Source organism: Ricinus communis, chromosome 10, assembly GCF_019578655.1.
Source record: "Ricinus communis isolate WT05 ecotype wild-type chromosome 10, ASM1957865v1, whole genome shotgun sequence".
Classification (NCBI taxonomy): domain Eukaryota; kingdom Viridiplantae; phylum Streptophyta; class Magnoliopsida; order Malpighiales; family Euphorbiaceae; genus Ricinus; species Ricinus communis.
In genome coordinates, this window is record NC_063265.1 from 10369450 (window position 1) to 10383045 (window position 13596).

Genomic DNA, 13596 nt, shown 5'->3' on the forward strand with positions numbered 1-13596 from the left:
CATTTTATTGCTTGCTTTTCTTAAAGTTGATGTTCAGTAAATAATCTCTAAATTTATGTTTCTAAAAGTTTGAAACTACTACTATGTGATATATTGTATTATTTTATTGGTACAAATAAACATAAAATGAGATATTATAGCATATTAAGATATATATATATTTTTTTAAAAAAATATTTTATATTTAAATTTGGTAAATGTATTAATGAACTGTGTTTGTTGAAATGTTGTACATCAGATTTGATTATTTTCGTATATTAATAAATTATTAATTTATTGATTAATTAATACCTTAACCAATAACTTTCTTTGGGTCCCTAAATAACAGGTCGAATTGGCAATTGGGTCCCATACGCCGCCCTCCATTGCTCGCTTAATCATTACAGCATAATTTTATTACTGTTTTCCTCATGACCGTCTCTTGCTTCAGGTTCAAGTGGGGGTTTTCCTAACGTCTAAACAAAGGAACTTTTTAGCCCACTAATTGAGCGTACTTAAACACATTGCACAGACATGCAGAGAGTTTGCAATCATTGCTTCGAGACAAAAACAGTGCAATCGCCTGTAGAAATACCTCTCTTTCCTACAAAAAGAACTTCGATCGAAGTTTATAAATTGATTAAGCCGCATATCCTCAGCTTTAAACGATAGAAGACTCATGAATTCACCGTCCGAATGAGCACAAACGGCACATCTTATGGCACAGGGGTGAAACAGAATCTTTGATTTGCCATTATGATATACACTTGCTCACCACAACTGCCTAATTCAACTCACATTTCCTGAGCGCTGCAAAAGATTGCTAGTGGTAAAACCCACCTCATTGACTGTACAACAGGAAGATTGGAAGGGGCATTTGTCTCATCTATGAAGGAGATGTCTCATCTACAGGGTTGTCCGCTGCCTGTCTTGCAGAAATCACCCGGTCAAGTGTTTGGTCTGGAACAGTGATTCCAGTACTCTCCAAGTCAGCAACTATTGCAATTGCTGCATCTAGTTCTCCGATGTCTAGACACAAGGAGATTACTTCATCATATAGAGGGCTGCAGCAGAAGACAACATAGTTAGATGCCTAAGAAAAGAATTTTAAAATGACCTTCAGTTTCTAGCCAATTTATGTTCTTTATGGGGTTGAAAATATATGATAAAATGAGCCTAAAAAATTGTTTTCTCTTTTCCATTTCTTTTTTGTAATTTTTCTGGGTAAAAAAGAATAATAATGTATCCCCACTAAATATATATTGTTACTAAAACTCCAAAATGCCCAATATATTGAATAAATGGACAGGATCTCACCTCCCAAAAGTGTAGCCTAGGCTGTGTGTGGTCTGCAAGATCTTCAAGAATGCTGAGGGCATAGGAGCCCTAATAGCTGCACGCAATATCATGGCACAATCTCCAATTGTAGGAGTTCCACTTAATTCTATCACCTGAAACATTACCGAGTTCTTCTTCCAGTCAAATGGAATAATGGTAAACAGCCAACATAAAGAAACTAAAATCAAGAAAAAAGAAGCAAGTTAGGGTATGGGGCATATGATTATCATCTATGCCAGGATAAATTAATGCAGATCACACAAGAGTACATAATAAGGAGCAAAATATTTTCACCAATGTGAAATAGAAAAAAAAAAAGACAAGTGCAAGCTCCAGAAACGTGCCTTCAGCATCAGTTTAATTGCCAACTCAACTTCCCATTCTTGTGACCATTTCTGTGGTGGCCTGTTCTTTATTTCTCTCTCCCACGTCCAACCCCATACATCAGCAATCGTATACATGTCTTCTACATCAAAAACTTTTCTTTCCCTTAGTTCCTTGAATGCCTCAAATGGATCCTCAGGAAACCAGTCATCATCGGCGTCGTCCTACATCCATAAGCAAAAAGATATTGTCATTGTCTTTATGAAGGTATACAGCTTCTTGTTAAGAATAATAGTATTATACTTTTAAATTCTGTTAAACAAGTCCGCCAATCAAAACAACAGGTAGAACTACTGATGTAAAACATCAAAAGCCTTTCAGTCAAAAGCACATTGACCAAATCTGTTTATTTTAATTGAGAATAATCATAACATAGTCTAAAATGACAGATCTCAAGCCAAGCCATTTCCTCACGGAAAGGACTCAATTGAACTGAAAGACCAAATTTGTTAATTTCATACCTCCACTGATGCCCGAGCAGACCTTCTTTTGGATTTCTTTGATCTTGTAGTTAAATGATCAGAATCTTTCAGCAATTGGACTCCAATCATCTGAAGAGGCTTCTTAGCTTCAACTTCCTTCTCCTTAACAACCCTGTCCACATCTTGGTTCTCAGTTTGCTCTACTTCTACTTCTGCTTCTGCTTCCTCTTCATCATCAGCTTCCTCATCTTCAACCTCTTTATCGGCATCTTCTATCGCATCCACATCATCCAACACATCTGGAAGTTCTGATTTGGCCACATTCATAGGCTGCAAGTTACTACCATTCAAGCCTTCTCCAAGAAAACGGCGTTTCCAGAACTCTGTATTTCCTTCTTCAAGCTTTATCCGTGAAATTATTTCATCCAGCTCTTCATCAACCTACCAGACAAGACAAGTATATAATTAAATCACTGTAGGAAGAAACCTCCCGCTGCAAAGAAAAAGAGAACAGCACAATCCAGAGATATGCTACTGAAAGATTCAACTCCACAGAGGGAAAATGAGAAGAGAGGGTATTATTATTTCTATTTTCCTTTTTTCATAATTAATGCAATTAAACAGAAAGAGAGAGCTGGTAAAATGAATGATTAACCTCTTCTTCTTCCTCCTCGACAGGAGGAACCCAAAGGGGTCGACCACGAGAACGATTTATCCTCCTTGCTTTTTGTACTCGCTGGTAAAGAACATTCCTAGTTCCATCAATAGGCAGACCTTGTGCTTCTAGCTCTTCTTTTAATTCAGATACTACCATCTTACTAGCAGCCTTGGGCTTAAGAACATTTTGGTCAGGACCCTTGATAATTTTCTTCAATCTCTCTACTACTCTTAGATAATCAGACTCTGATGCCTCCCCCAAAGCTGCAAGGCCTTCATTCAGTAAGGTTCTCAAAAGCTTCCGATGGTGCACCTTCCAATCCTCAATACACCTTTGCTTAAATGAAGTTTCCATAGGGTTTGAATATATAAAGCCAGCAGCATCAGGATCTAGAGGAGTTTTCCCTCTTCGGGGTACCCATCGCTTACGTTCACCTGTAAGCCCACCCTCAGCAACATACCTGTTTTATATTCAAAGGTGATCAATGCTAAACAGAAGATGATGTGCAGTGTTTGTGCATGTCAAAAAACTAGAAAGAAAAGAGTTGAGAGATTTCAGTTAAAACTCTGGCAATGCATGCTTTCAATTATGCAGCATATGTTTGGTCCAAGAATATAAAAGTCAGTAATCGTAAGAAAGACAGCAGATGCTTTATGCTGGATGAAGAAGCACACCTAGCAACATAGTCAATCTCATAACCAAGCTCAGCTTCTTCTTGCAATGGTTCAATCCATGAGCTAACTAATGTCCGATATTTTCTGCTCAATATCATGGCTCTTGGTGGAATAGGTTGATTATCTCTGCCCATTGCCTCTAAAGCTTCTAGCAACTCAACTATCCTACCTGATTCAAGCAGGGCCGACTTATAAACATTAGCTGTTGGTTGAGGAATCCAAATGAAGGTTAAGATCCATGAAAATGTTTATTAGAGTCTACCAAACCAATCTGAATATGGAGCTTTTCAGTAAAATGCAAGCAACAAACTATTATGAAGAATTACAAGTAAAATCACATGAAAGCAATGTAAAAATGCAGCCAAAAACCTGCATATAATGTTACATATATTTCCAAATATTCATCCTCACTAAACTAATGATTTAAGATTACTAGAATATCCAAAAGCCATAGAGACAAAAAGAAAAAAAGACAAAAAAGAAGGTTTAATTGCCAAAAAAATCCTGAACTTTGCACTTGTTATCAAATCTAGCATGTACTATTCAAATTTTCAATTTTAGCATCAAATTTTAACATTGATTTTGACTTTTAACCTCCGATTAAATTATCAACAAAATTTATTGACGTGGCATGAACTCTGGCAACAACAATAAAAAGGAGGAATTGAGTCAGTATCCTCATATTAAAATATTGTCGTTTAAGCACATAAGATTAATAAAATTCCAAAGTTAAGAAAAGAAAAAAAATTAATTTATGTACTTAAATGATAATATTTTAGTTATAGAACGACTCAACAACTCTAATGTTGACTCGGTTCTTTTTTGTTGTTGCCGGAGTTCACACCAAGCTAGCAGATTTGACAGATAATTTTATTAAATGCTAAAATTGAAATCAATGTTAAAATATGGTGTTAAAATTAAAAATTTTAAAACTACGTGCTAGATTTGATAACAAGTGCAAAGTTCAAGATTTTTTTGGCAATTAAGCCAAAATAAAATAAAAAAAAAGCACAAGTACTATAAGACGAGACACTGCAGGTACAAGGAAACCTCTAACATGAAAGTTAATATTTAAGCTTTTGCTATATTTATGTCAAACACAAATTTAGTCACATATGAAAATAGAAAAATAAAAAAAGATACCACAATGATGATGAAATAATGATGCAAAAACTATAATTTACGACATTAAAGAAAAGATCTAAACATGCATCTAATACCTTCTCGACATAAAGCCCGAAGATACAAAGAAAGTGGATCCCCAAAGTTCCCATCATAATGTAAAACTTTTGTACCTCCTTCGAAGTTTTGGAGTGCACGAAAATGCCGAATAGCTTCGCGAACTACACAGTACTTGGTAAAGCACTCAACTAACAGCCTGAACATGTTGAACTCAGAATTATCAAATAGCAGAGTGCTATTTTCAAAGTACATAAAGTTCACCTTTCATTAATGAGGAGTGAAGTGGAAGAAATGAAGCATTCTTTGAAAATAAGAAAAGATCAGCTAAATGATATTATATCTCTACCCAAACTTTAACAAGAGTTCAGCATAAGACAATGAAATCAGGCATTATGAATCAAGACAAATTGACTTGAATTATATTGCACTGGTAAGAATAACTTCAACTTACGCATATGTTCTGACATTAGGTTGCAAACGTTTGTGGTCTTCAACCATCATGCCAAGCAACTCAGCAACATCTTGCACCCTATATTGCATACGATTCCAATATGATGTTATAAAGATACTAATAGAGAAAAAAAATTGTAGATTGCAAACAATTTAATAATGATCCAATTTTAAACTTTAGCCACATGCAAAATATTAAAAGCTATGCTCATTAAACATCGTTTACGGCCAACATATTCACTAAAACCAAATGTAGACATGACCTTTTACAGCAGGGGACTAGCTTTTCTCAAAATCATTTACTAAAGTCGTCAAGGAGAATTCTAATACAACCCACATTTAGAAAAAGACTGCCACTAGCATATAAAAATGGTTTCTGCCATTAACATGAATCAGATTTTACCTATCATAAGATTCAGCTCTTGTATACGCTTGAATAACCCAATTATATGTCTCAGTATCAGGTTTCATATATTCTGTCAGGTAAAGAAAGCAATGAGTATTAAATATCCAGAAGCCAGTACATCACAAGTTGAAGAAACATTAAATCTTCCATCAGTTAGTTCTAACATAAATAATTTTAGTCAGTCAGTGTATACCTCAATAACTGCGATACTAGAAACAAGAATACCTCTGCTGAATATTGATTGTCAACAAATCTTTAAATCCCATATTTCTAAAGCACACGATAATGTGACAAAATTCAACTGAAGCAAACACTATTATATTAAGAATAGTTGGAGTAAACTTTGACCTAGGAAAACCTAACTTGCAATAGAATTACTCCTATGATAAAGCCCAATAAAGTGACTTTCAGCAAAATAACATCAACTTTGATAAGCCAGACATCACGTTCAAAGTAAAAAAGCGATTAAGATTCCTTTGCATCAATGAATTGGAAAATTTGCTCCCAATTAACACTGACTTCTTTATGTAAACAAATCCGATGACTTAGTAACACTAGTCCCAATTAAGGAATCAAAAGTAAAAGAATGTAAACCTTCTCCTCCATATTCCATGTTCTCAAATGTAGCAAAAGCTATTTCAGGTATTCCGCAAGTAGCCTAAATAAAGGAATAAAGATAACATCAGAGTTTCAACTTTCAGTGTAATAATTCCAACAAAAAGCACGCAACTTCATAAAAGAAAATATACTAGAAAAGAGAATACAAGATAGACTCTTAACAGCATTCAACTTAAAGGCCAAATTTTATTTGTTTCTCAAATCTCAATGCATTAGCATGCACAAGAAAAATTTGAAGCTCATTAATGCTTCATCTATTTCTGGAAAATAAGTTGTTTCTAAAATATTTTCTGAGAAGAATATTCTCCGAGAAAATAACTTAATTTTTTTTATATACACTGAAAAATCAGTTGACAATTATTTTATAATGTCTAGAGTGTTTTGGAAAATATCATTTGAAAATTATTTAAACTTATCAAAACATTATATTTTTAATTTATCACTAAAAACTACAAATTAAAAAGTGAAAAAAAATATTTGAAGTTTTTCAGCAACCAAATGCTGACCAGTGCAGCTACCAATGGCTAAAATTCATTGGAGATGATTCTTGATAATTAATATGCTAATGGATGTAATATTTATGTTGTTTTAATACAAATCATTTTCTTGATTATAAGCTTGCACAAGTGATTATCTTCCTTGAAAGTGGCTTAGTTTCCCTTTTGACCAGAGAAATATATTCGGTTGACCAATTTGTTCTGAATATACCTAACACTAAAAATGCTAAAAAATTTCTAACAAGCACAGCCAAAACTTAAACACTCAGCGTTTAAATTCAAAAATTGCTTGAAATGGAAATTCACACACTGACTTACTTGAACACTAAGAAGACAATTAAAATGAAAAGTTGTAGCCATCCGTCCAGCCGCCTCCATTTCATAAGCAATTTCCAAAGCATTTGAATGATCACCAACTTTACAATCTTCCTCAATCATATAATCGTATAACTCATCAGTAGCCCTCAGTCCACCCTTAGCACCTTTCAAGAACACTTTATTCGCATCTTCCATATACTTATTCTTAACAAGCTCCTCTAATGACACACAAAAAGTAGTACAAAGTAATTAAATTAATGCCCTAAAATATAAAGTCAGCATATGTAAGTTTTGGGATAAGATATATTATTACCAACAAGAACAATCCAAGCCAAGCGAATATCATATTTGAGCTTTTCCATAGCAGCGAGAATCTCTAAGCCTCGAGAAGCATGACCTTTTGATCCAAACAGACGAATTAACGCAAGAAACGTTTCGTGTAGAGGCCTAATTCCTTGACTTAACTCTCTTCTTAGTGATTGCATCTGCAATTAACCTCAAACTTTGAAGCCCAAATTATTAAAAGAAAGAAGAAGAAGAAGAAGAAGAAATCCAAATAATGTGATAATGGCATAGGTTACCGCGCCTTCGATGTCGCCATTGAGACAATAGGCGACGATTAAACCGTGAAATGAGCGTGGACCAGGGCTTAAACCTGCAGCAACCATATCGTAAATGACGTCGGATACACCGACCGCATCGCGATTTCTTGCGCGGTCCATGAGTTCTTCCATAAAGTTGAAACGGAGGGTCTTTTCTGCGGCGGTAATGACAGCGGGGAGGATTGAATTGTCATTTTTTTCTAGCTGTTGCTTTTGTTGATGCGGTTGTTTCTTCCTTCGTGATTTCTTTTCCACTGTGGTAGAGCAAACGACGCCGTTTATGGAGGGAAATGAGTGAGGTTTGAATAGAGGAGGAGCTGGGGGAGAGAGGAGAAACATAGTTCGGATAAGAGGGGTTTAAGAAGATGAATAATAATAGTGTTTGTAATAAGAGGGAGATCAGGGTCACGTGATTCCACGTGTCAAGAGTTGCTATTTTGTTGAACTGTTTTTTCTTTTTCTTTTCTTGAAATTCAAGACGAGTACGATTTATTCATTGTCAGAGCGGACAGTTTCCTCTGTAGCCAAGTTTAGAATTATGGATACGATCTGTTTTAAGAATTTAGGACATGAAGAGGGAGGAACATATTTAAAAATGTAATTTATCATAAAATTAAATTTTATTTATTTAAATTTAGATAATAATTAATAAAAATTTAATATATTTTACATTGCTATAGTTTAAATTATTTTTAATAATATTCTATATACAGTTATAATAAAATTTCTATTTATGTGTATTTATATTTTTTTAATATTTACAAAATCCGGATATAATTAATGGCTTTGTAAACATCATGGACTAATTAGATTTAAAAAAATAAAAAGCAATTCTTTGTTCAATTTCTTTTACAAATTTAAAAGTTTGGATATTATTTAAATTATTTTTAAGAATTAAAAATTTAATATAGAATTTGTTTGGAAAGTGTTAAATTAAAAAAGTAATAAAATATTAAAATATTTATAACAACATGCATTTGTCTAGTATTTAAAAATATTGGTGATTCTTAGTTTATGCATAAATGAATAAATATATAGAGTTATGCAAAAGATAGCTAATTAAAATTAATTTAGTATATAGATAAAGCAAATTGTCAAATATAAAACTAGAGTCAAAAGAAAGCCATAAATGAGTACATTAATCACGAAAATTTCTTGTTACAAGAATTTTCCTCAATTCCTAGTGTGGTTCTTAAGTTAACAAGCTTTATTCATATATGCATGGAGGATCCACACATACATATATATATATATATATATATATATATCAGTGAAAGCGGGACATGGATAGAAATTGCGTATTGATCTATATGTTGATGTTGCTGCTGCTGCAGCTGCTGCTGTTAGGGTCATCGGTCTCATCTGTATCATTATTATAGCTGCTGTTGATGGTGTCCTCGGCCTCGCTGTTATCCTTAGCGGGCAACCAAGAGGCTAACTTATTTAAAGAAAGTGGCTTAGAAATGCAGTCATCTATGCCAGATTCCATGAACTTCTTATGCTCCTCCTCATAACAAGTGCTAACACCAAGAATAGTGCAGTTTATGCCCATGTCTCGCAGCTCCTTTGTTGCCTGTAATTAACTTTTTTTATTTCAAAAAAAAAATGATACAAGTAATTAGAGAAACCAATTATTGTACCAAAGTGATTCACCTGACAGCCATCCATGATGGGCATATGCAAATCCATAAGAATGAGGTCAAAAGAAGCACCAGCCCGATGAAGCTCAACAGCTTCCTGTCCATCACCAGCCTCCTGAATTTCCACCACCCCTTGTCCTGTCAGTATCTTTTTGTGGATTCTTCGAAGCACACGGTCATCATCCACAATAAGCGCAGAGAAAATTTTGTTACCCTTTGTCTTTTCATCATTAGCAGTTGAACTCTCCGAACTCATTGCCATTTTTCCAGACTCATTTTCCACCTATGATTTTCTGCAGAGGCAAAAAAAAAAAAAGCAAAAAGAAATTATTGTTTACTAATTCTAGTCTAAAATTATCTCCCCAGCTAGTACCCAATATCGACTTTTAAGAATCGCAAGAAACGTGTAAATCTTTAAGTAATCATTATTTGGTTAAAACGCACACTTTCATGTATTATGCTTAACATAGAAAACATATGAATAAGCAGGAGCTTAATAGTTGAATGAATGAAAGTTACATGACAACTATCAATGCTAACAATGTCCAGATATGCACAGCCATTGTATGTAGATAGGCTTCATGCATAATACAAAGCAATAAAACATGTAGCATACATGAAAAGATAAGAGGAAAAACATTGTCAACTATTAAATAAACATATTATTAGCTAACAACAGTGTTATAAATCAAGCTAACAATGTCTAGGGTTATTTAGTTAGTGGAAAAGCGAGTGTGATCTCAGATCTCATTCAAGAAGGTACGAAAATTAAAGTGAGATTGATTGTTGGATTCGCAATTTTTTAAAGACTTAAAAAATCTATAGAAAATAAACAAAGCAAAATCGGAGAATCTTATTTCCTTTTGAAAGTTCCAAAAGTGTTATTAATTTCAGTATCTAACAAGATTACACAATAACTATTTCATTATATCTAGGCAATACCTATAATTTGATTAGATGTTCCTATTAGATTCATTCTTTTGAATATAATTAAATAAATTTGGATGAAACTGAGACTTTACTTAAATATTTGAAACGTACATTCAAATTTATTTTAATATATCTATGAATGTAAACTATATTAATGAATTTAAAATTAACATATAAAATATTAATTGTCCGAATAGTGGGACCAATTAAATATAAAATAAAAAAATTTGATATCAACAAAGCAATTTATTCTAAATTGGAATACACATCTTGCTCAATTATGTTCAATAAACCGTTGGTATTTAGTATCCGTTGTTAAACTATCAATTTAGGTTTAGAAAGATGAATAGCACTTGTAATAAGAAGGAGATGATGGTCACGTGACTTTGAGTCAACGGTTGCAATTCTTTTTCAACTGTTTCTCTGTTTCTTTTTCTATTTTTAATTTCTTGTTTATCTTCTTTTTTTTTTTTTTTTTGAAGAGTTGAAAAATTGCTATATCTTTTCAACTGTTATTTATTTTTTTAATAAACAAAAGAAATTCTAAACATTTTTTTTAAAAAGTATTTATTACTTAACAGTTTCTTGATCTTTAAAGTATACTTTCTGAAAAATGGGTTCCTAACTTATAGAAAAGGAAACCAAAAGGAAATATATGCAAATAATAATAATAATGATAATACCTCAAAAGAATTATAATAATATTTAAGTGTTAATTATTACTTAACAAGCAAATTATTCTCAGTACATATAAACCAGATTGAGAGAAAGAAAGAAAACCACATATGAAATTTCAATCACGAAAAATTTCTTGTATAAACAAGAATTTTCAGCAATTTTCATAGTTTGGCTCTTAATTAACAAGCTTTATTTATATGTATGATCTATTGATCTATATGTTGCCGCTGACATACATTGATCTGTTGATCTACTGACATACATTGATCTATATGGTGTTGCTGCTACAGCTGCTGCGGATGCTCTTACGGTCATCCTCCTCCTCCTCCTCCTCCTCTGTGTAATCATAGTAGTTGTTGATATTGTCCCCGACCTCGATATTGTCGTCGGTGAGCAACAGGATGTAACAGGCGATTTTTTCTAAAGAAAATGGAACAGAAATGCAGTCATCCAGGCCTGATTCCATGAACGTTTTACGCTCGGAGTCACTACAAGCGGCAACACCAATAATGGCGCAGTTAATGCCCATGTCCCGGAGCTCCTTTGTTGCCTGTAATTAAATATATATATATATATATATATATATATATATATATATATATATATTACGATAATTAAATCTATAATCAAGTATGAATAATTTTCATTTTATGAGAATTTAGCCAAAGAGAATAAATTATGAAACTGACAGAATTTTGGAGTGGGAACTCAGAATATATTTACTGAGGTGAGATGAGTTTGACAGATTATGAAATGGAAAAAGGGCTAAGAAGGGATCGATCAGAGAAACCAATTATAGTTAGAAAGTGATTTACCTGACAGCCATCCATGATGGGCATATCCAAGTCCATAAGAATGAGGTCAAAAGAAGCACCAGCTCGATGAAATTCAACAGCTTCTTGTCCATTAACAGCCAGATGAACTTCCATCCCCTGTCTTGTCAGCATCGCTTTGTGGATTGTTCGAAGTACAATGTTATCATCCACAAGCAGCACAGAAAGTGGTTTGCTGTTGCTGTTTTTCTTTTCATCATTAGCAGTTGAACTCTCCGAACTCATTGTCATCTTCTCAGACCCCATTTTCTGCATAGGAAAATATAACTAAGTATTTATTGACTGCTTCTTTCTAGCTTGTACTAAATATCCAGATTCAAGAATGCAAGAAACATGTAAATTAATGTTTAAGCAGTTTTATTCAAGTATCACTATTTGGTCAAATGGACATAGTTAAATGTACTATGCTTGATATAGAAAGAAATATGATTAAGCAGAGCTAATAATTGAAAGAGTGAAAGTTGCAAGATGAAACTAAACCAAGAACTTATACAGATATCAAAGCTGACAATATATCAGCATAACACAGACCAATAAAACATGTAGCATACATGAGAAATGGAACAAGAAAGGTAATTACCCTCCCACAATAGCTAACCACAATGTAGAAATCAAGATGAAATGTACACAACATCCCCCAATTTCATATCTTATATAAGATGTGAAAAGTGAATGTTCTTTCAATTGAATTCAACAAGATACGGAAATTAAATTTAAGATTTTATTTTGGATTCGCAGTCTGTCGTCTAGTTTTAAGTTATTATTACGTGTAATGTCTAGTCTAATAACTTGAGATTTTCCTTCTTTTATGACACATTTGAGATGAAAAGTAATCCGAGAAAATCTCACTTGTTGAAAGAAGATTGTATAATTATTATTGCATACTTTTTTCTATATAAATTACCCTTCCACAATAGCAAACCACAATGTAGAAATATGCACAACATCCCTAACACTCATGTCTTATACAAGATGTGAAAACTAAGTGTTCTTTCAGTTGAACTCAACAAGATATGAAAATTAAATTTAAGATTTTATTTTGGATTCGCAGTCTGTCGTCTAGTTTTAAGTTATTATTACGTGTAATATCTAGTCTAATAACTTGATATTTTCCTTCTTTTATGATACATTTGAGATGAAAAGTAAAATCTGAGAAAATCTCACTTTGTTGAAAGAAGATTGTATAATTATTGTTGCATTCTTTCTTCTATATAAATTACCCTTCCACAATAGCAAACCACAATGTAGAAATATGTACAACATCCATAACACTCATGTCTTATATAAAATGTGAAAACTAAGTGTTCTTTCAGTTGAACTCAATAAGATATGAAAATTAAATTTAAGATTGTATTTTGGATTCACAGTCTGTCATCTAGTTTTAAGTTATTATTACGTGTAATGTCTAGTCTAATAACTTGAGATTTTCTTTCTTTTATGACACATTTGAGATGAAAAGTAAAATCCGAGAAAATCTCACTTTGTTGAAAGAAGATTGTATAATTATTATTGCATTCTTTCTTCTATATAAATTACCTTTCCACAATAGCAAACTACAATGTAGAAAAATGCACAACATCTCTAACACTCATGTCTTATATAAGATGTGAAAACTAAGTGTTTTTTCAATTGAACTCAACAAGATATGAAAATTAAATTTAAGATTGTATTTTGGATTCGCAGTCTGTCGTCTAGTTTTAATGTTTAGTATTAAGTAATGCCTAGTCCTAATAACTTGAAATTTTTCTTCTTTTATGACACATTCAAGGTAAAAAAAGATATTTGTAGCTAGTATCAAATATCCAGGTTCAAGAATATAAGAAACATGTAAATTAATGTTTAAACAGTTTTATTCAAGTATCATTATTTGGTTAAATGAACATATCTAAATGTACTATGCTTAACATAGAAAGAAATTTGAATAAGCAGAGCTAACAATTGAAAGAGTGAAAGTTGCAAGATGAAATTAAACCAAGAATTTTGCAGA

The 13596-nt window shown here is 32.7% G+C and overlaps 3 protein-coding genes across 4 annotated transcripts; all 3 read right to left on the reverse strand.

Annotated features, from left to right (window-relative positions):
* Positions 1-537: 537 nt before the first annotated feature.
* LOC8258675 lies at positions 538-7906 on the reverse strand. 2 transcript variants are annotated; one of them, XM_015721081.3, is made up of 13 exons: positions 7508-7906; positions 7240-7411; positions 6927-7144; positions 6088-6151; positions 5491-5563; positions 5089-5166; positions 4676-4833; positions 3456-3624; positions 2779-3241; positions 2163-2564; positions 1662-1865; positions 1297-1430; positions 538-1043 (listed from the first exon to the last, which is right to left on the reverse strand). In XM_015721081.3, the coding sequence occupies exons 1-13, from the start codon at positions 7865-7867 to the stop codon at positions 866-868; spliced, it is 2673 nt and encodes an 890-aa protein (XP_015576567.2). In that variant the 5' UTR covers positions 7868-7906; the 3' UTR covers positions 538-865. The 2 variants fall into 2 exon arrangements, with proteins under 2 accessions (XP_015576567.2, XP_025013625.2); XM_025157857.2 differs by having other exon boundaries at positions 7513-7669.
* An 813-nt stretch (positions 7907-8719) lies between these two features.
* Positions 8720-9709, reverse strand: LOC8258674 (two-component response regulator ARR22). The gene is made up of 2 exons (XM_002521980.3): positions 9182-9709; positions 8720-9101 (listed from the first exon to the last, which is right to left on the reverse strand). The coding sequence occupies exons 1-2, from the start codon at positions 9428-9430 to the stop codon at positions 8835-8837; spliced, it is 516 nt and encodes a 171-aa protein (XP_002522026.2). The 5' UTR covers positions 9431-9709; the 3' UTR covers positions 8720-8834.
* A 1082-nt stretch (positions 9710-10791) lies between these two features.
* LOC8258673 (two-component response regulator 24) lies at positions 10792-12262 on the reverse strand. The gene is made up of 3 exons (XM_002521979.3): positions 12190-12262; positions 11592-11858; positions 10792-11326 (listed from the first exon to the last, which is right to left on the reverse strand). The coding sequence occupies exons 1-3, from the start codon at positions 12241-12243 to the stop codon at positions 11045-11047; spliced, it is 603 nt and encodes a 200-aa protein (XP_002522025.2). The 5' UTR covers positions 12244-12262; the 3' UTR covers positions 10792-11044.
* Between the last annotated feature and the right edge of the window lie 1334 nt (positions 12263-13596).

What these genes read in the sequence shown, in the direction of transcription:
- LOC8258674 (XM_002521980.3), bottom strand. Translation starts at nt 9,430, where the DNA reads ATGGCAATGAGTTCGGAGAGTTCAACTGCTAATGATGAAAAGACAAAG. An exon ending in CCATCATGGATGGCTGTCAG is followed by an intron (nt 9,102 to 9,181) that starts GTGAATCACTTT and finishes AGTTAATTACAG; the next exon opens with GCAACAAAGGAGCTGCGAGA.
- LOC8258675 (XM_015721081.3), bottom strand. Translation starts at nt 7,867, where the DNA reads ATGTTTCTCCTCTCTCCCCCAGCTCCTCCTCTATTCAAACCTCACTCA. An exon ending in AGAGCTGAATCTTATGATAG is followed by an intron (nt 5,167 to 5,490) that starts GTAAAATCTGAT and finishes TATGCAATATAG; the next exon opens with GGTGCAAGATGTTGCTGAGT. An exon ending in TCGGGCTTTATGTCGAGAAG is followed by an intron (nt 3,625 to 4,675) that starts GTATTAGATGCA and finishes TGCTTGAATCAG; the next exon opens with GTAGGATAGTTGAGTTGCTA.
- LOC8258673 (XM_002521979.3), bottom strand. Translation starts at nt 12,243, where the DNA reads ATGTTGTGTACATTTCATCTTGATTTCTACATTGTGGTTAGCTATTGT. An exon ending in TGGTTAGCTATTGTGGGAGG is followed by an intron (nt 11,859 to 12,189) that starts GTAATTACCTTT and finishes TTTCCTATGCAG; the next exon opens with AAAATGGGGTCTGAGAAGAT. An exon ending in CCATCATGGATGGCTGTCAG is followed by an intron (nt 11,327 to 11,591) that starts GTAAATCACTTT and finishes ATTTAATTACAG; the next exon opens with GCAACAAAGGAGCTCCGGGA.